We start from the raw sequence: 19,395 nt of genomic DNA, 5'->3' as shown, positions 1-19,395 counted from the left end.
GTACGGGGTTTAGTTTCCTGTTCTTAGCTGACAAGAGTGACACCCGATGTGGTCTTCTGCTTCTGCAGCCCAACTGCGAGTATAGGATTGTGTATATGGGATTGTATGGTTGGGTTTTCAATACTGTTTTTTTTTTTTTTGGTTGAACCAGATGGACTTGTGTCTTTTTTCAACCAGACTAACTATGTAATGGTTCTCTTATAAACTATGCTTCAAGGTTCGAGGTGTTGTGCATTCAGAGATGGTATTCTGCATACCTTGGTTGTAACGAGTGGTTATTTGAGTTACTGTTGCCTTTCTATCATCTCAAACCAGTCTGCCCATTCTCCTCTGACATCAACAAGGCATTTTCATCCACACAACTGCCGCTCACTGGATATTTTCTCTTTTTCAGACCATTCTCTGTAAACCTAAGAGATGGTTGTGGGTGAAAATCCCAGTAGATCAGCAGTTTTTGAAATAGTGAGACCTACCCGTCTGGCACCAACAACCATGTCACTTTTCGAAGTCACCTAAATCCCCTTTCTTCTCTATTCTGATGCTCGGTTTAAACTTCAGCAAGTCATCTTCACCACGTCTAGATGCCTAAATGCATTGAGTTGCTGCCATGTGATTGGCTGGTTAGCAATTTGTGTTACCAAGCAATTGAACAGGTGTACCTAATCAAGTGACTGGTGAGTGTATATAGAAAGTGTGCTGGAGAACCTTTTATATTGCCCTGTTGGGGAGATTTACCTTTCCTTCCTGCCAAGACTTGAAATCTTTCTAGCAAAGTAAGACCAAAGATAGATTTTCTCTTTCGTTCATTGACAGACACAGCTGTTTATGCTGTCTCCTACAGGAGTAGGACACTAGGGGGTATGCCTATAGGGCAGTCCAAGGGGGTATACTCCCACTTCCTGCTATAGGACTTCAGTTTTTTTCTGCCTAGTCAGGAGTAAGGACCTAGTTTCTCTGGCCCTGGCATTTTTTCCTTTTAAAACTGTATCTTTTCTTTTTATTATTTTTTGTTCCTGTGAGAACTGCAATCAACTGCCAGACTGGGTGACGGACTGGGTATTCTAGATTCTTACGGTCTTCCCAGTCCGGCCAGCGAGTGCGACCCCAACCTTAGCTCCGCGCTGGGTTGGCCGCGGCATAGCCCCACTGGACGGGGGCTGGCCGGCTAGTTAAACTTCCTGCGAGGATACATAGCCCTGGTCACAACTCTGGTCACGACCTGAGTCGCGGCGTACCTCTGGCCCGCAGCACCCCCATTACAAGATGGTGCGGTGCCCAAGGTGTGGTGAGTAGTGTTCCCCCCTCCATTCTGGTGGATTCTCAGGGTGGACTTGGGAACTTCCCTGGGTTGGTCAGCCCTCGAGTGCCCTTCCTTCCCATATTACGCTCCTCCTCCCTATCGGGGTCCCTCTGCGGACCATACCACCATTAACCAATGCCTAGCCCCCCCCCCCCAGGGTGGCACGCCTGTTTTATGTGTTTGGGTGTTGAGCGGGTGCTGGGGGGGGGGGGGGGGGGCGCCACTGGCTGCTCAAATGCAGTTTTTTAGGGGGGGAATGTTCATGGTGGGGGTCCCTAGCGGGTCTCCCCTTACTGTCCATATGTACCTGGTGGTCCTCTGAGGGTCCCGGGAGCTGCATGGGTGCCGCGTGCAGCCACCATTTTTTGTGGATGGCTGCTGTATATGTTGGCGGCCATGTTTGTGTAGTCCGGTGGCCATTTTTTAATAGTTTCAAATTGCTATCACACGGGGGCCATGTTTTTAAAGTCTATGGGGAGGTGAATCGGCGGTGGGCCTCTAGTGGCAGTTTACTGAACTTCCTCTTTCTCTCTGATCGCCGCACAGCGTGCAGCCTGACACTCTGCATCTGAGTAGGGGGTGGTGAGTCCCGCTGGGGGTTAAACGGTTCTCTCTTTCTGCAATAGCGGTTGTGGTGCGCTGGGACTTGTAGTGCCGCTGGTGCAGTGGTGGGTTGGTACTTTTCACAGCAATTTTTACACTTTTTAGCTGGCGGTCCCAAGGTTAACTCATGGAGTCCCTGGAGCATGTGTCACCACCTGACCCCCTCTCAGAGGCTGCAGGGTCCCAGTCCGCTTTGTCTGTTATGACGGCGGTCCTGCAGTCACTGGTGTCCAAAGTAGATATGACCCTTCAAAATAGGACGAGTAAAAAGCATCCTCAGCCTTCACCTGCATCCCCTGCTTCCTCGGACTCTGTAGTAGGATTGGCTGTCGCGGACGCGAGTCACCCTACTGGGCTTGCGTCTACGCGCCCGGAGTGCTCTGATAGTGAGGATGAATCCTTTTCCATTACAGTCGTGCATAAAAAAGTGCTGGTGGATGCATTGATTGTATCAGTGCGGGAAACTTTAAGATTGGAGGACGCAGCTACTGCTGAGTTGACTGCTGCAATTTCGTACCCGCAGGACCTCCAAGGCAGCAAAGGTATCCTCCTTTCCTGCTTATTTTGACAATATTGTCGCAAGTCAGTAGGGTTCCCCCAAACACAATATCGGGGTCTCTAAGCATTTTGCTAGAAGGTATCCTTTTGTAGAGTCCCTGCTAAAGAAACTTACAGTACCACCTGTGGTTGACTCTCAGGTTTCCAGGTTGAATAAAGCCACCCTTTTTCTGGTGGAGGGACTCTCCATCCTTTAAGGACCCTTTTGACAAGAGATCAGAATCTCTGGTCCCATACCTTTTTTACCGTGACCAGTTCCATTCTGCGGCCGATTTTCGCCATAACCTTAGTTTCCCAGACCTTAACGGAATGGGCTAAGCTCCTGCGCCAGGATTTGGAGGGGGGATAACCTCCTCCTGACCTGGCAGAGCTGGTGGACCAGTTGGTCCAGGGGTTGCAGTACATCTGCAATACGGTCCCCCTAGCCTGCAGGGTGTCTGTGACAGTGGTGACTCTTCGCCGCATGATATGGCTGAAATGCTGGTCTGCAGACAAGGCTTCCAAGAAGGTATTGACAGATCTCCCTTTTGTAGGAGACCGCTTGTTCGGAGCTTCCATGGAGGAAATCCTTAAAATTCTTACTGGAGGTAAGAGTACTCTACTTCCGCAGACTGCCAGGAGTAAAGAGGCTCATCGGAAGCATGGCCCTTTCTTCTCGGCCCATAAGCGGTCCTTTCGTCCCTCAGGATCGAAGGACCAGGGATTGAAATCCACCTGTAACCCTGCAGCTGGTTCCAAGAAGTCAAGAGCGGACTCCTCCGGGTCGGCAGACAAGCCCACTTCTGCCTGAAGGGGCGCCCTAACCCATATCTGGGGTGGGGGGGGACACCTTTGCTTCTCCGTGGACCTCCTGGATTCAAGACAAATGGGTGCATGAGTTGATTCGGTCCGGTTACAAGATTGAGTTTCAGTCCTTGCCTCCAGCAAGTTTCTTTCCTTCCTATCCGCGTTTGTCCCCAGATCGCCTTCGAGATCTTCTGGGGATGGTGCAGGATCTGCTCTCACAGGGGGTCATTGTACCGGTTCCGGAATTGGAATGCTTTACGGGGTTAAATTCAAACCTTTTTTACTGTTCCCTGGAAGGAAGGCAAGATTCGTCCAATTCTGGACCTCAAGGCTTTGAACCGCTTTGTGCGGGTTTAGAAATTTAAAATGGAGTCCATTTACACGGTAGTGCCATCCCTTCATCAAGGGGATTTCCTGGCCTCTATCAATCTCTATCAAGGACGCTTACATTCATATCCCAATATATGTCTCGCATCATCGTTACCTTCGCTTTGCCGTGGGCGAGGAGCACTATCCATTCCTGGCATTACCCTTTGGCCTCACCTCGGCTCCTCGGGTAATTACAAAAGTTTTGGCCCCGGTGTTGACATTACTAAGGCAGAAGGGGATTGCGATGATGGAGTACCTGGACGATCTCCTTCTGCGAGCAGAGTCTCCGCATGCCTTGAAAGACAACCTGGACATTTCGGTGCCAACCCTGCAAGAGTTCGGATGGAAACTGAATTTCAAAGATCTGCTCTAGTCCCGTCCAACAAACTGGACTACCTGGGCCTGACCCTGGACACGACCTCAGCCAGGATGTTTTTTCTGGTGGTGAAACTCCAGAAGTTGCAGGATGTGGTGTGTCTCCTGTTGTCCGACCGGCGATCATCCCCCCAGGACTTGCATGCAAGTGCTGGGCCTGATAGTTTCAACCTTCGAGGCTGTTTTTGTTTTCTCAGTTTCATATCAGGTCTCTACAGAAGGAGATTCTTGCCAAATGAAACGAGAATCCACAGTCTCTAGACAATATGATCCTGTTGAGCTGGGGTACGAGAGGGTCTCTGATCTGGTGGCTCCGCTCTCTGGCGCTTCAACAGGGGAAATCCTTTCTCCCCCTGTACTGGACGGTGTTCACCACGGATGCCAGTCTGTCCAGGTAGGGAGGTGTCTTGGGCACAGATCCGGCTCAGGGGTTTTGGACTCTGAAGGAGTCCAGGCTGGCTATCAATAGCCTAGAAATTTAGGCGATCAGGCTTTGCCTAACCCATTGAACAGATCGTCTGCAGGGGCGCCCGGTAAGGATTCAATCAGACAATGCCACGGCCGTGACATATGTCAATCATCAAGGGGGAACCAAAAGTGCCCTAGTGGCCCGGGAATTAGCAGGAATTCTAAGGTGGGCAGAACGCTTTGTTCCAGCCATCTCTGCCGTACATATTCCAGGGGTGGAAAATTGGCAGGCGAACTACCTCAGTCTGCAGACTTTGGATCAGTGAGAATAGTCTTTCCACCAGGAGGTGTTTCATCAACTGTGTCTCTGGTGGGGAACTCCCGATGCAGCCTCTTGTCTCAACAGGAAGGTAATGAGGTTTGTAGCAAGGTCTCGGGATCCTCTGGCCGATGCCACAGACACTCTGGTGGCTCCTTGGGGCCAGTATAGTCTGATGTACGCATTTCCTCCGGTAACTCTTTTGCCGAGACTTCTGTGCAGAATCGAGGCAGAAGGGATTCTGGTCATCCTTGTGGCCCCAGACTGGCCTCGCAGGTCCTGGTATGCAGACCTAGTACAGCTGGTCACCTATGTCCCCTGAAGACTCCCTCTCAGAGAAGATCTGTTAACTTAAGGACCGATCTTCCATCCTGCTTTGCAGTTGCTGGCTATAATGGCTTAGCTATTAAAAGCCAGGTGCTGAAGGATAGAGGGGTGTCTGAATTGGTGATTCCTACGCTGTTAAAAGCTAGAAAATCGACTTACAGGAAGATAAATCATTGAGTCTGGAGAACGTACATTACTTGGTGTGAGTCTCGTGTTTTGGAGTTTCTCCAAAGAGGTGTAGATCAGCGTTTGGCCTTCGGTACCATCAAAGGCCAGATATTGGCCCTGGCAATTTTTCTTTCAATGCCCGTTGGCCCCAAATTCTTTGGTTCACACCTTTTGTTCAGGGGGTCCGACACCTGGCTCCCCCCCGGTGAGGTCTCCGTTGCCTCTGTGGGACCTCAATTTGGTGTTGTCAGTTCTTTAGATACTGCCTTTTGAAAATATTTCTGAGATTCCTTTGCTCACTTTGACACAGAAGGTACCTTTCTTAGTGGCTATTACTTCTGTGCGCTTCATACCTGCCAGTCGTGGTGCTTCGTATCTGCCAGTCATTCCTTCCTAAGGTCGTCTCTGGTTTCCATTTAAATGAAGAAATTGTGTTGCCTTCTTTGTGTCCTAAGCCTAAGCATCCTAAAGCGATTGCCTTACATTCTTTGGATGTGGTTCAGGCAATCAGGGTGTACCTGGCGGTGACTGAGTTGTTCGGAAAATCTGATTCTCTATTTGTCCTTACGGATGGCCCTGTAACGGTGGTGCAGGCCTATTCCATTAAGGGTCAGGATCCTCCTTTACTGTTAAGGCGCATTCTACGAGGGCGCTTATGGCACTTTTCCACTGCAAATACCGGCTCGGTTCTACTCGGCCCTGCTTGGCCCGGTTTGGTTTTCCACTGCATGGTACCGCATGGTACGGTGTTGGAACGGCTCGGTACGGTTTGGTATGGTTTGCTTTTCCACTAAAGTAGTACTAAAGTAAGTGGGTGGGATAACAACGATTCTCTGACCAATCAGTGGCTAGTAGTGACAAACAGTCAAGGCTGCATGCAAAGGATTGTGGGATATGGTACCGGTATGGCCCTGTTGGAACCAAAACTGAGGTGGTACTGTTTAAGCGAGCCGTACCGTTCGGTTCCATGTAGTGGAAAAGCGCCGCCGTACCGTACCGAACCGAACCGTTCCTACACCGTACCATGCGGTACCAGCAGTGGAAAAGCACAAAAGCGAGCCGAACCGTTCGGTTCCATGCAGTGGAAAAGCGCCATTAGTGCCTCCTGGGCCTTCCGTCATCAGGCGTTGGTAGTACAGGTTTGCAAGGCGGCCACTTGGTTGTTCGTGCACACTTTGACAACATTTTATAAGGTTGATGTGTTGGAGAGGTTAGTCCTCTTTGAGGGTATATTGCAGGTGAGTTCCAGTTGTTCCTGGTTGAGCTCCTGTTTTGTTTGGTTGGCTGTGTTTAGCCTTTGGGGAGTGTGTTTGTTTTCTTGCTGTGTTCTTCCCATGCCTCATATTGACACTTCTTTGGGACGTCCCATCGGTCACGAAGATCTGGAGTTGTGTCCGTCGATGAACGAAAGAGAAAACTGGATTTTTGTCTTACCGTAAAATCCTTTTCTCTGATGTTCATTGTCGGACACAGCACCCGCCCCTCTAATTGAGTTGGGTTTTATGTTCTTCTAACACTGCTTGTTACAAAACTAAAGTCCTATAGCAGGAAATGGGAGTATACCCCCTGGGACTGCCCTATAGGCAAGGTCAAATCTTTTTCTGCCTAGTGTTTTACTCGTGTAGGGTGCAGCATAAACCCATCGGTCAAGAAGATCTGGAGCTGTGTCCGTCAATGAACATCAGAGAAAAGGATTTTACGGTAAGACAAAAATCCATTTTTTTTTTATTTGTTAGAGCAGAGAAGGCTTAGAACTGTGATTGCCCATTTTTTGTACAGTCGTCACAGGGACAGGAAGTGAATGAAAAGTCATAGCAAAAAACAAAACATCTTATTTAAAAAAAAAAAAAAAATTGGCTGGAGTTAGCCTTTAAAGATGGAGCCTATGTTTTGCCTTCCCTGACTTTTCCACCCTAAAATGCTAATTACATTTGTGAATAAAACCTTTCCATTTTTGTTACATACCTTATTTTAGATCCAGTGATGTTATCACTGGGCCTCTGTGCTTGTCTGTGTAATGCAGGCAGATCATGGCTGATAGGAGGATCCAGCAGGGTGCTGTACATAGCTTTCTGAAAACACATCAGCACCCTGACTTAGTACTCCCTTTAAAAGCCCTCAGCCCTGAAGGAAGCAGTGGACTGGGTTTTGGGAGAGGTTATGCAGATATCAGAATGTGGTGGTGCTGAGCCTCCATGGTTAAAAGAACTAAAGTCCAATAAATGAAAGGGGAGGGCTGGGACAGACATCTAGCGAAAGAGCTAGATGATGCTGGATGTCTTCCAGACAGGAAATAAGGCAGGCTCTATCTGACTTGTAGCTTCTAATGAACAATGTGAGAAGCTCACAGTATGCAGTGAAATCAGAGTATGCAATTTCAGTACTGTATAAGAGCCTGTATAACTGTAAAGACTGAAGGGGTGCCTGGAGTTCAGCTTTAACTGTTTTTACTGCTTTTTTTCCCTAGAGGAAAGATTCAAAACCTACCAAATAGAAGAAAGTTCTGTAAGCTCAGAGGATGATGGCATCACTTCAAATTCTGCAGAAGAAACAGCCATTACCCCAAACCACACACCACTCGTCCTACGCCATGCAGATCTATCACAGCATCTTTCATTGGAGCCAGCTGTCTCCAGAGACAGATATAATCCCACAGCCGAGAGGCCGTACGCCTGCTCCGAATGTGGGAAATGCTTTTCAGACAGAAGCATCCTTCAGAGACACGAAAAAAGCCACACTGGCGAGAAGCCATTTTCATGTAACATCTGCGGTAAATGTTTTATCCAGAAGTCATGTCTCATCCGGCATCAGATAACACATAAAGGAGAGAAGCCTTATAAGTGTTATGAATGCGGGAAGTGCTTTACCAGAAAATCCGGTCTTGACGGACATCAAATGACTCATACAGGAGAGAAGCCGTACTCCTGCCCCGAATGTGGCAAAAGTTTCCCTCATAAATCCCAGCTGCGAACACATCAAAAAATCCACACTGGCGATTTACAGTTTTCGTGTTCCGATTGCGGCAAACGTTTTGTACAAAAGTCACAGCTTGTCCGGCATCACCTAACGCACACGGGTGAGAAGCCATTTTCGTGTTCGGAATGCGGAAAGTGTTTTCTGCTAAAACAAAGTCTGGATAAACATCACATGACGCATACCGGGGAGAAGCCACACGCGTGTTCTGAGTGCGGGAAGAATTTCATCCTAAAACAAACCCTTGTCAAACATTGTTTGACTCACACCGGGGTGAAGCCATATTCATGCTCGATATGTGGAAAACAGTTTACAGGAAGGAGTAATCTTTCAAACCATCAGAGGCTTCATACGGCTGACAAGACGTTTTCCTGTTCTGAGTGTGGAAAGTGTTTCACCCGGAGGGACTGTCTTATTTCACATCAGCGGACTCACTCTGGGGAGAAGCCTTACTCATGTTCGCTGTGTGGTGAATGTTATTCCCATAAATCATGTCTTATGAGGCATGAAAAAGTTCACCGAGGGGAGAAGCCATATTCATGTTCTGAATGTGGGAAATGTTTTACAGAGAAAGCCCGACTCGTCTCGCACCTGAGAGTTCACACCGGTGAGCGCCCCTTTGCATGTACTGAATGTGGGAGAGGCTTTAAAGAGCGATCTGTGTTGATTAGACATAAGAGAATCCACATGGGTGATCAGCAGTACTCCTGTCCTGAATGTGGGGAACATTTTTCACTTAAAGTCTCCCTTATAGCACACGTCAGTTGCCACAAGCAGCAGGAGGTTTCGGATGTGGCAGCTAAATAAAGCTTGTTGTGGACTTGAAGTAGACATTGGCCAATCCAGCTGTTTTCAGGTTTAAATATTTCCATGAGATTGCAGTTATTTCCTAATTTAATTAAATAAACAGAACAAGCTGTCAGACCACCGTTTTGCAGCTAGTCATTTTTTAGTTTGCACCCTATGGCTTCCACATAGCCATTAGTTTTTCAATACCAGTCATGGCTGGGAGCAGGTTGGGGGAGGATTGGGCCACCTCCAAGCTCACCTGTTTCCCATCCATCCATTAGCATTCATGTACTCCCATGTTTGGAGACACTCAGTAGACACTCAGTTTGAGTAGTGTTAGGTAGTGTTAGGACTGCAGGATACACAGGTGTAACGCTCCTGCGTTTCTTATATGGTGTGGATTTTCAGCTGCAGAAATAGTTCCACGTCAGTAGTCATGTAAGAGATATGCTGAGATACCATTCCCAACCTCAATGACTCATCATGTGTGGAAGGCCTTATTTCAGCCAGTAAATACACACAATTAGCAAGCTGGTTCCTAGAGTGACTTTATGTATGTGGTAACACAATGATGAAGGTTGAGGGATAGGTTGAGTGGAGGTGGTAGGTGATAGACACTTGAAGGTTAGACAGTAGCAGATGGATGCAGGAAGGTTTAGCAATGTTGTATGGTAGCAGATGACAGAATAGCAGGTGGACATACAAAAGAGATCAACCCAGTGCAGAAAAGTAGCAGTAGTCTCAAGAGCTAGCAATCTAGTTATGCAGATGTGATAAACAGTCTTTACTATGCAGAGCTAGATAGTGTAAGCTTAGTATAAGTTTATAGAGAATTCCCCTGCGGGGTACTTAGCACTATTAGCGATACAGCTGAAGGGTGGTTCAGGAGAGGCGGATGATCCAGTAGCGGGATACAGGGATCAGCGCAGCGAGGTTCCGTCAGCGAGGTAAGCTTGCAAGCATGGAAGCTTCAAGCAAGGTTAGCATCCAGGTAAGGGTGTTTGAACGAACACATGTGAGTGAGAACCGGCGATTTAAATAGCCATCTAGTCCGGCGCTGGGTGATGACAGCTCCAGTCTTAAAGGTGTATGCGCACCTTTCCAAAAGTAAATGGTGGGGCGCATACACTTGTGGAAAGTGTAATTTAGGGTACCAAAGGTACCGGAACATTACAACAGGGTGCCTTGGAGTGGCCTGCAGCTTATACATGCATTTGCAAATGTGTGTTAACTAAACCCCTGTTTTTAACCTATTATGTTAGACAGGTTTATTTGGTTTGTCAGCAGACTGGTGGGTAAGTATAGCAAACTAAGGGCCGGTTGGTTTCCAAACACACACACCTTCTTTAATCCCCTTTTTCTCTTCAGTTCTGTTATATACAGGGATGGAGACGCTCGCCGGTGTCTCATGTAAAGTCCCAAAACTGCCCCAAATTTTCCAAGCTGTCAGACCACAAACCCTTGCTTCTGTTAATCATGTACAGTAAGATGCTTACCCTAGGGTGTTGATTTAAAAGGAATTTACATAGCTATATGCCCAGTGAAAGTAAATGTATATTCATTCTGTGCAAATGGGGCAAAAGCAAATGTATAGGGCTGTATCCTGTGCTGTTTGAATGTAAATCATTGATTTTAAATGAACAATACCGCATTTGGCCACTAGATGGAGCTGAGTAATTTTAGGAGATGTCTTACATACTTAGCTCCCTCTAGTGGCCAAATGCAGTATTTTCTGTTTTAAGCCAGTGATTTACACGTGACCAGATCAGACTATTGCCTATCTATTTTAGTTTTTTGCCCCATCTGCACAAAACGTAAATGTACATGCACTTTCACTGGGTCATCACAGACTGTGGAAAACTTAGCATTTCATTTGGAAATCAAGGTCCCAGAGTCTGGAGGAAGAGTGGAGAGGCACAGAATCCAAGTTGCATGAGGTCCAGTGTGAAGTTTCCACAGTCAGTGATGATTTGGGGAGTCATGTCATCTGCTGGTGTTGGTCCATTGTATTTTATTAAGTCCAAAGTCAGTGCAGCCCTCTACCAGGGAATTCTAGAGCACTTCATGCTTCCCTCTGTTGACCAGCTTTATGGAGATGCGGATTTCATTTTCCAGCAGGACTTGGCACCGCCCACACTGCCAAAACTACCAATACCTGGTTTCATGATCATGGTATCACTGTGCTTGATTGGCCAGCAAACTCACCTGACCTAAACCCCATAGAGAATCTGTGGGGCATTGTCAAGAGGAAGATGAAAGACATCAGACCCAACAATGCAAACGATTTGAAGGCTGCTATCAAAGCAACCTGGGCTTCCATAACACATCAGCAGTGCCACAGGCTGATCGCCTCCATGGCACGCCACATTGATGCAGTAATTCATGCAAAAGGAGCCCAGACCAAGTATTGAGTGCATCCTATACTGTACATGGACAGACTTTTCAGTAAGCCAACATTTCTGTATTAAAAATCCTTTTTTTTTATTGGTTTTATTGGTATGTAATATGTAATATTCTAATTTTCGGAGATACTGAATTTTGGGTTGTGAATTTAGCTGTAAGCTGTAATCCTCAAAATTTAAATGCATCTAGATAATATGAGCTTTACTTTTTGAATTGAATTACTGAAAGATGGTAACTTATTGATGATATTCTAATTTTATGAGATGCACCTGTAAGCAGAAGGTAGAAAAGATTGCTAGATAAGTCATACACTAAACGATTATATTGGTCTATCTACCTTCCTATGATTGGATTTTACATCCAGGCTACAATGATTTCAATTAAATGAATTGATTTTGCTCAAAATCAATCACTGACACATTTTACAGAATACTTTATAAAAGATAATCAAAACCAGGCGCACATCCAACCTAGTGCATTATAGTTTTTATTAAAGGAAAATGAATCAATATGAAATGCACTCACATGGTACAGCAAGTACTGGGCATATGTAGGTTCCTCTCCACTGTATGGCCTCTTCAGATCCCGCACTGTACCCACTCAAGCTACGTTTGGACTGGTATGATTAGCGCACGGATGGTGAATATCACCTTGTGTGTATATGTTGTGTTTAATTCTACAGAATACTTTATTAAAGCGGAGTTCCGGCAACAGAATCGTTTTTTTTTTTATCAATACCTCCCAAACTGTCACCCCCCCGCCCCTTCATACATCAACGAATCCTGTTTTTTACAGTATAATAATCGATTGGCAATTAGGAAATCTTACTTTATAAAAAGTCTCCTGAGCGCCGCCATCTTTGTCCGGGTTCCCCTGAAGCCGCTGTGTTAACCGCTTGCCGACCGCCGCAAGTAGATTTACTGCGGCGGTCAGCCCCTGCCAGGCAGAGTGACGTTAATTAACGTCACTAGCCTGGGAGGGTCTGGGGAGCGAGCGCGCGCCCGCGCGGTCACGGACCCCCCCCGCGCGTGTGACCAGCGGACCCGATGTCCGCCGGTCACTCGGCGATCGTCGGGGGAGAGGGAGAATGTCAGGCAGCTTGTGTAAACAAGCCACCTGTCATTCTCCTCGGTGTAAAGACACTGATCACACGGATCTACTATGTAGATCCGTTGATCAGTGTCCTTACAGCTCAAGCCACAGCCAATCACAGTAGAAAGCACGCCCCTAGGGACACACACAGCCCCTCCCTCCCAAATAAAGTTAACCCCTTCACTACCAGTGTATTTTTACAGTAACAGTGCATATGTATAGCACTGATTACTGTAGAAATGTCACTGGTAACCCCAAAAGTGTAAAAAATGTCAGTCAAGGGTCCGATCTGTCCGCCGCAATGTCGCAGTACCGCAAAACAAAAAATCGCAGATCGCCGCCATTACGCGTTAAAAAAAAAACAACAAAAATGACAAATCTTTCCCTTTGTTAGTAAACGCGATAACTTTTGCGCAAACCAATAAAAATAAGCTTTTTGCGATTTTTTTTTTTACCAAACATAGGTAGGATAAAACAAATTGGCCGAAAATGTTAAAAAATTTTGATTTTTACATTTTTTTTGGGGGGAATTTCATATAAAAAAATGTGAAAAATATTGCTATTTTTGCAAAATTGTCGCTCTTTTTTTGTTTATAGCGCGTGATCAAAAAATCGCACAGGTGATCAAATACCACCAAAAGAAAGCTCTGTTTGTGGGAAAAAAAGGACGTCAAATTCGTTTAGGTACAGCGTCGCACGACCGCGCAATTGTCCATTAAAGTCACGCAGTGCCGAATCGCAAAATACCCCCTGGTCTTTTAGCAGGAAAATCCTCCGGGGCTTAAGTGGTTAATGAATGCCCTGCTTCCTGGTTTGAGAAGGAGAGGGGCCGGTGAATGCAGCGCAAAATCTCGCACATGCCCAGTACTATGCGATCGGCATAGTATAGGGATGCCTATCATCGCGTTATTTCCTGTTTGGAAGTGACGCGATGAGAGGAGCGGCCGGCCGCCTACGTCACTGCCCATTGCATCCTGGGAGCGACGAGTAAGAGCTCCCAGGACACATTGCGGGACAGGAAGTGACGGCGCGGGCCTCGCGGCCGAGGAGGAGGAAGTGGATGGTAAGGTGAGTATATTATGCTCTCTAATAAGGTAAGTAAAAAAAAAAAAAAAAAGACCGGGAATATCCAATTATTGCTCAGGTAAGGATAAGGAAGCCGATGTCATAAAATCTACCGGCATGATTTTGTGGCCGGAACTCCGCTTTAATCCCAAAGGGAAATTGCTGCGACACAGCCAAATTCACCAGAGAACACAAGATCACAACAATGAACAGAACAAAATACAAAGACCCAACAAAATTACCAATAACAGCCATTAGCACCCAATAAAACTACACGCAAACCATCCATACCGTTAAAATACAACATAAAATAAATAACACAGAATAAAATAAAAATAAAAAATCAACCTAAGAAATGCAAACAACACACCACCTTATCTAACATTACATCAAATAATAATTAACATAATACTTGCTATCAGGGCTTTTTTTCTTAGAGAATAGGTGCAGGAACTCCCCCCTTCTGATACCGTCCCCCCTTGACTCCACCCCCACCCACCTCTGAGCACCGTTCCTTGGTTCCACCCCCTACCCACCTCCCAGTAGTGCACCAAGTATCATTTTGGGGTGCTAAATAATTTGCATTGAATTTGTACTTGTCTAGTAACAAGAAAAGCAGTAACAATAAATCCCCCAAGCAAACAATAGATCCCTCACACAACAATAGACTCCCCCAGCAACAATGGTCCCCACCCCAACAACAATAGATCCCCCTAAGCAACAATAGATTTACCCCCAGCAACAATAGATCCCCCCCACACACACACACACAGCAACAATGGACCACCCAGAACAAAATATCACCCCCGGCAAAAAAAGATTCCTCTAGCAACATTATACCCCACTGCAGCAACAATAGATCTTCCAGCAGCCAGCATCAATAGACCTCTTCCTCAATAGAAGATCCATAAATCCCCCACCAGCAACAATAGACCCCCACACAAAAACAGATCCCCGTCAGTGACAAGAGATCCCACAGAAGACAGCATCGATAGACCCTCCAGCACACCCCAGCACCCCTTGCTATTACATACATTCAGTGCTGGAGGTGCCGGAAATGCGTTTCCCCCGCGTTCCTGCTGAAAAAAAGCCCTGCCTACTATACCATACTATACCTACAATATACCTACTATAAAAATAACAAACTTCTGATCATAAATCAGAAATAAATCTTCACTTTACATTATGGAGTCTATTTATAAAAATGTGACAAGCATTCAAATTGACACTTGTTGACCATATTTTGATTAATACCGTAACTTTCTATGATTTAAAAAATTGGGGGTACCCACGCGCTATCACGCTCCACTAAATAATCTCAAAAGAACAGCCGCAAGCACCAGAGTCGACAAATTCCTAATGTCAAATGAGGCAAACAGATAAGGCAAAAGAGGTGCTGCGCTTATTCAAAATATGTACTAGATATCTAATAAAATCACAGATAAAACATTCAAAGGCGGTGACGTGCTTATTCAAAAATATGTGCTGGATCTCTAATAAAATAACTAGTAAAACATTCAAAGGTGGTGCTGTGCTTAAAAAAGATGTGCTGGATCACTAATAAGATCACAAATAAATCATTCAACGTATGTGATAAATAATAAATCAATTTATATAATGAGGCGCGTTAGTGTTGAAATAACTTGTGATAAGTAGGTGAACAAGTTGATGAATGATATAGAGCAGGGGTGGGGAACCTACGTCCCGGGGGCCGTATGCGGCCCTCAAAGTCATTTGGTCCGCCCCCCCCCCCCGTGCAGTGGAGTCTGTGTCTCTCAGCTGATCTGTCAGAACGGAGCCAATGCTTCCTGTATTGCCCCGACTCCGTTCTGACAATCTGAGTGAGTCATAGGCGGAGTGATATCAAATGCACTCCGCCTGTGACCAATACAGGAAACACTGCCTCTTCCTCCAGCGCGGCGCCGCTTCTAGCCAGCATTTCCCGCCAGCAGCACACGCAGCAGTACCAGCCAGGACCAGCAGTACCAGCCAGAGCCAATATTACTCACAGCAGTATAAACCAGAGCCAGCAGTACCCACAGCAGTACAAGCCAGAGCCAGCAGTACCCACAGGAGAACCAGCAGTACCCACAGCAGTACCAGCCAGAGCCAGTAGTACCCAAAGCAGTACCAGTCAGAGTCAGCAGTACCCACCACAGTACCAGCCAGCAGTACCTACAGCACAGTACCAGCCAGCAGTAACCACAGCAATACCAGCCAGCAGTACCAGCCTGAGCCAGCAGTAAGCAGTACTAGCCAGCAGTACCAGCCAGCAGTACCCACAGCACAGTACCAGCCAGCAGTACCAGCCTGAGCCAGCAGTACCCAAGGCAGTACCTACAGCACAGTACCAGCCTGAATCAGCATTACCCACAACAGTACCAGCCTGAGCCAGCAGTACCCACAGCACAGTACTAACCAGCAGTACCAGCCAGCTGTACCCACCAGCAGTACCAGCCAGCTTACCCACCAGCATTACCCGCCAGCAGTTCTTTTCAAAACTTACCACGACAAAGTCGACTGCACTTCAGACTGACTGACGCAAACCTGGAAAACCAGTTGCGAGTAGCAACATCATCAATACCAGCTAACATCACACACCTCACCAAAGAGAAGCAGTTGCAGCCATCACATTAGGGGTGAGTTAATTACATTTTTGACCAAATATAACAGGCACATTTTTAAGTCGATAATTTTGTACGGCCCCTGAATGATTTTATAAATACCCAAATGGCCCTTGGCATAAAAAAGGTTCCCCACCCCTGATATAGAGTGACAGTGGATGGAGAAAATATTGATTGTGTTTTAAAATTGTAAGTAAAAGTCTAATTAGGGACACAATTGATGCGATACATGGAGTTATAAGAATAATATTAAAGGTGCTAGATTGTAAACATGGATAAATAAATGAAAATTATTTAATAAAAGCCAAGTACTAAATCCTCTGATCGTACTATAAAAGAGACATTCATAGGGGGCACATTCAAGTATTCACTTAGGACCAATACCGTTGGGACTAATAGATAAAATAATAAAATACATATATTGCTCCAGGAGGCAGCCAAAAATAAGTCCACAGACTTCTCTAAAGCCCCGTACACACGCGTTGAAAATCGGCAGGAAATTTTCGTTCGACGACCGATCCGCCGATTTTTGGCTTGTTAGTATGATGCTTCCGACAACCGACTTCGACTTTTCGGCCGAAAAAAATCCTGGTGTGCAGGCTATAAAATTTTTGTCCGCCGTCAAAACACGGCCGATTTTCGTGCAGTCAGTACAGATTTTGACAGGGAAAAATCTTATGAGCAAGACTGGGCATGCTCAGTGATGAAAGAACACATAGAAAGCAATCCAACACATGACATCACTTCTGAAGTAGAATTTTGTTGGGCGAGAAAATTCTTGTGCAGTCTAGCATGGGTGTCCGCAGAACTTTTTTCAGGGGGGGCATCATTTTAAGGTCACCCATGCTCCGCCCCTTTTCGACAATGTCATGAAGGGGAGGGGCTTCGTCATTATTTTATAAAGCGCAGGCATGCAAAGGTTTGAGGCAGGGGCAGCGTTGAGAGCGGACAAGCAACGTCTCTCCTCCTGCCTCTGGTGCATAAGCAGTACTCCTCCTGCTTTCTCTGGCTTGGTGCATAACATAACCCACCAAATGTATCCCATTCCATTCCCTAGGGTTAATATCCTTCCCTGGCTTCAACTCTACATGTTGTGAGTCAGGGCCAGGGGCAGTCCTCTATTCATGCCAATCAATTATAACCCTAGGGAATGGAATGGGATAAATTTGGTGGGATATTCTGCACCAGGCCAGAGGAAGCAGGAGGAGTACAGGTACAGCCAGGCCAGAGGGAGCAGGAGGAGTACAGGTACAGCCAGGCCAGAGGGAGCAGGAGGAGTACAGGTACAGCCAGGCCAGAGGGAGCAGGAGGAGTACAGGTACAGCCAGGCCAGAGGGAGCAGGAGGAGTACAGGTACAGCCAGGCCAGAGGAAGCAGGAGGAGTACAGGTACAGCCAGGCCAGAGGAAGCAGGAGGAGTACAGGTACAGCCAGGCCAGAGAAAGCAGGAGGAGTACAGGTACAGCCAGGCCAGAGGGAGCAGGAGGAGTACAGGTACAGCCAGGCCAGAGGGAGCAGGAGGAGTACAGGTACAGCCAGGCCAGAGGGAGCAGGAGGAGTACAGGTACAGCCAGGCCAGAGGAAGCAGGAGGAGTACAGGTACAGCCAGGCCAGAGGAAGCAGGAGGAGTACAGGTGCAGCCAGACCAGAGGAAGCAGGAGGAGTACAGGTACAGCCAGGCCAGAGGGAGCAGGAGCAGTACAGGTACAGCCAGGCCAGAGGGAGCAGGAGGAGTACAGGTACAGCCAGGCCAGAGGAAGCAGGAGCAGTACAGGAACAGCCAGGCCAGAAGAAGCAGGAGGAGTACAGGTACAGCCAGGCCAGAGGGAGCAGGAGGAGTACAGGTACAGCCAGGCCAGAGGGAGCAGGAGGAGTACAGGTACAGCCAGGCCAGAGGAAGCAGGAGGAGTACAGGTACAGCCAGGCCAGAGGGAGCAGGAGGAGTACAGGTACAGCCAGGCCAGAGGAAGCAGGAGGAGTACAGGTACAGCCAGGCCAGAGGAAGCAGGAGGAGTACAGGTACAGCCAGGCCAGAGGGAGCAGGAGGAGTACAGGTACAGCCAGGCCAGAGGAAGCAGGAGGAGTACAGGTACAGTCAGGCCAGAGGAAGCAGGAGGAGTACAGGTACAGCCAGGCCAGAGAAAGCAGGAGGAGTACAGGTACAGCCAGGCCAGAGGAAGCAGGAGGAGTACAGGTACAGCCAGGCCAGAGGAAGCAGGAGGAGTACAGGTACAGCCAGGCCAGAGGGAGCAGGAGGAGTACAGGTACAGCCAGGCCAGAGGGAGCAGAAGGAGTACAGGTACAGCCAGGCCAGGGAAGCAGGAGGAGTACAGGTACAGCCAGGCCTGAGAAGTGCAGTGCTCTATTCATTATGCCATTTAATCGAAATTCTCCTGTGAGTGACTGAGGGACAGTGACCTACTTGCTTTTCTCCACTGTCAGTCTCATGCCTCACTTGTGTGTCTGTGTCGCTCCCGTCCCACCGCTGCCTCTCTCTCCGAGTCCTCCAGGCTTCTCTCCTCTGCGGGCCTCAGTTCCGCCTTTCAGACTTCCATCCTCGGCCCAGCCCGCCCCCCTACAGCTGTCTGACTCGGAAGGGAGAGGAGGGCAACAACAGAGAGAGGAGGAAGCTGGCTCAGCCGCAGTCACAGGTTCACTTGGCAGCGATCGGCTGCATTGCACGGCGTGCACAATTAAAACCGTGTACTTCTGGAGACTGGATGGAAGGAAGTGGACATTCCAGGGGTGGGCACTCGCCTCCCCCCTTGCCCCCTCCTGCAGACGCCAATGCAGTCTAGGCACATTCCAACCAACAAAACACCACTCTGGACAAAAGACGGACGACCGGTTGGGCGATAATCGCTGCGTGTGTACTAGGATTTAGTCTTAATGAAACCCACACACTGATGAGTCTAATTAATAAGGTCCATATGTGAAGTTGTAAAGGGGTTAAAACGGACAGGACCCTCCACAAATCTCTTTCCAAACAACGGGGGTTTCTCAATCCAGATGACAGTAATGGCAGTAAATCCTAGGGGTCCCGGATAGATGTAGCCTCGCTACCAGCTTACCTTACTGCTGTAAGGTAACAGCATAAACTCCGGCACCACACTGGGTCTGTTCTTTAGGATCCTCCCGCTTGCTCCACGCTACTCCAGGGGTATCTTCTGTAGTGGATGTATGTATATCTCCGGGCGGCAATAGGTGCTCCAGGTAGGCAATTCTCAGGCAAATATA

At 47.4% G+C, this 19,395-nt stretch overlaps 1 protein-coding gene across 1 annotated transcript in view; it reads left to right on the top strand.

Annotated features, from left to right (window-relative positions):
* LOC309564354 (uncharacterized protein) overlaps positions 1-9,073 on the top strand; it is a 149,123-nt gene extending 140,050 nt beyond the window's left edge. The window contains exon 18 of the mRNA XM_082268982.1: positions 7,681-9,073. Within this exon, the coding sequence (XP_082125108.1) occupies positions 7,681-8,993 (1,313 nt within the window). The 3' untranslated portion in view covers positions 8,994-9,073. The remainder of the gene's footprint in view (positions 1-7,680) is intronic.
* The last annotated feature ends 10,322 nt before the right edge of the window (positions 9,074-19,395 follow it).

This window comes from Pelophylax lessonae (genome assembly GCF_965119305.1).
Source record: "Pelophylax lessonae genome assembly, chromosome: 9".
NCBI lineage: Eukaryota > Metazoa > Chordata > Amphibia > Anura > Ranidae > Pelophylax > Pelophylax lessonae.
This window is presented reverse-complemented; position numbering and strand designations above follow the sequence as displayed.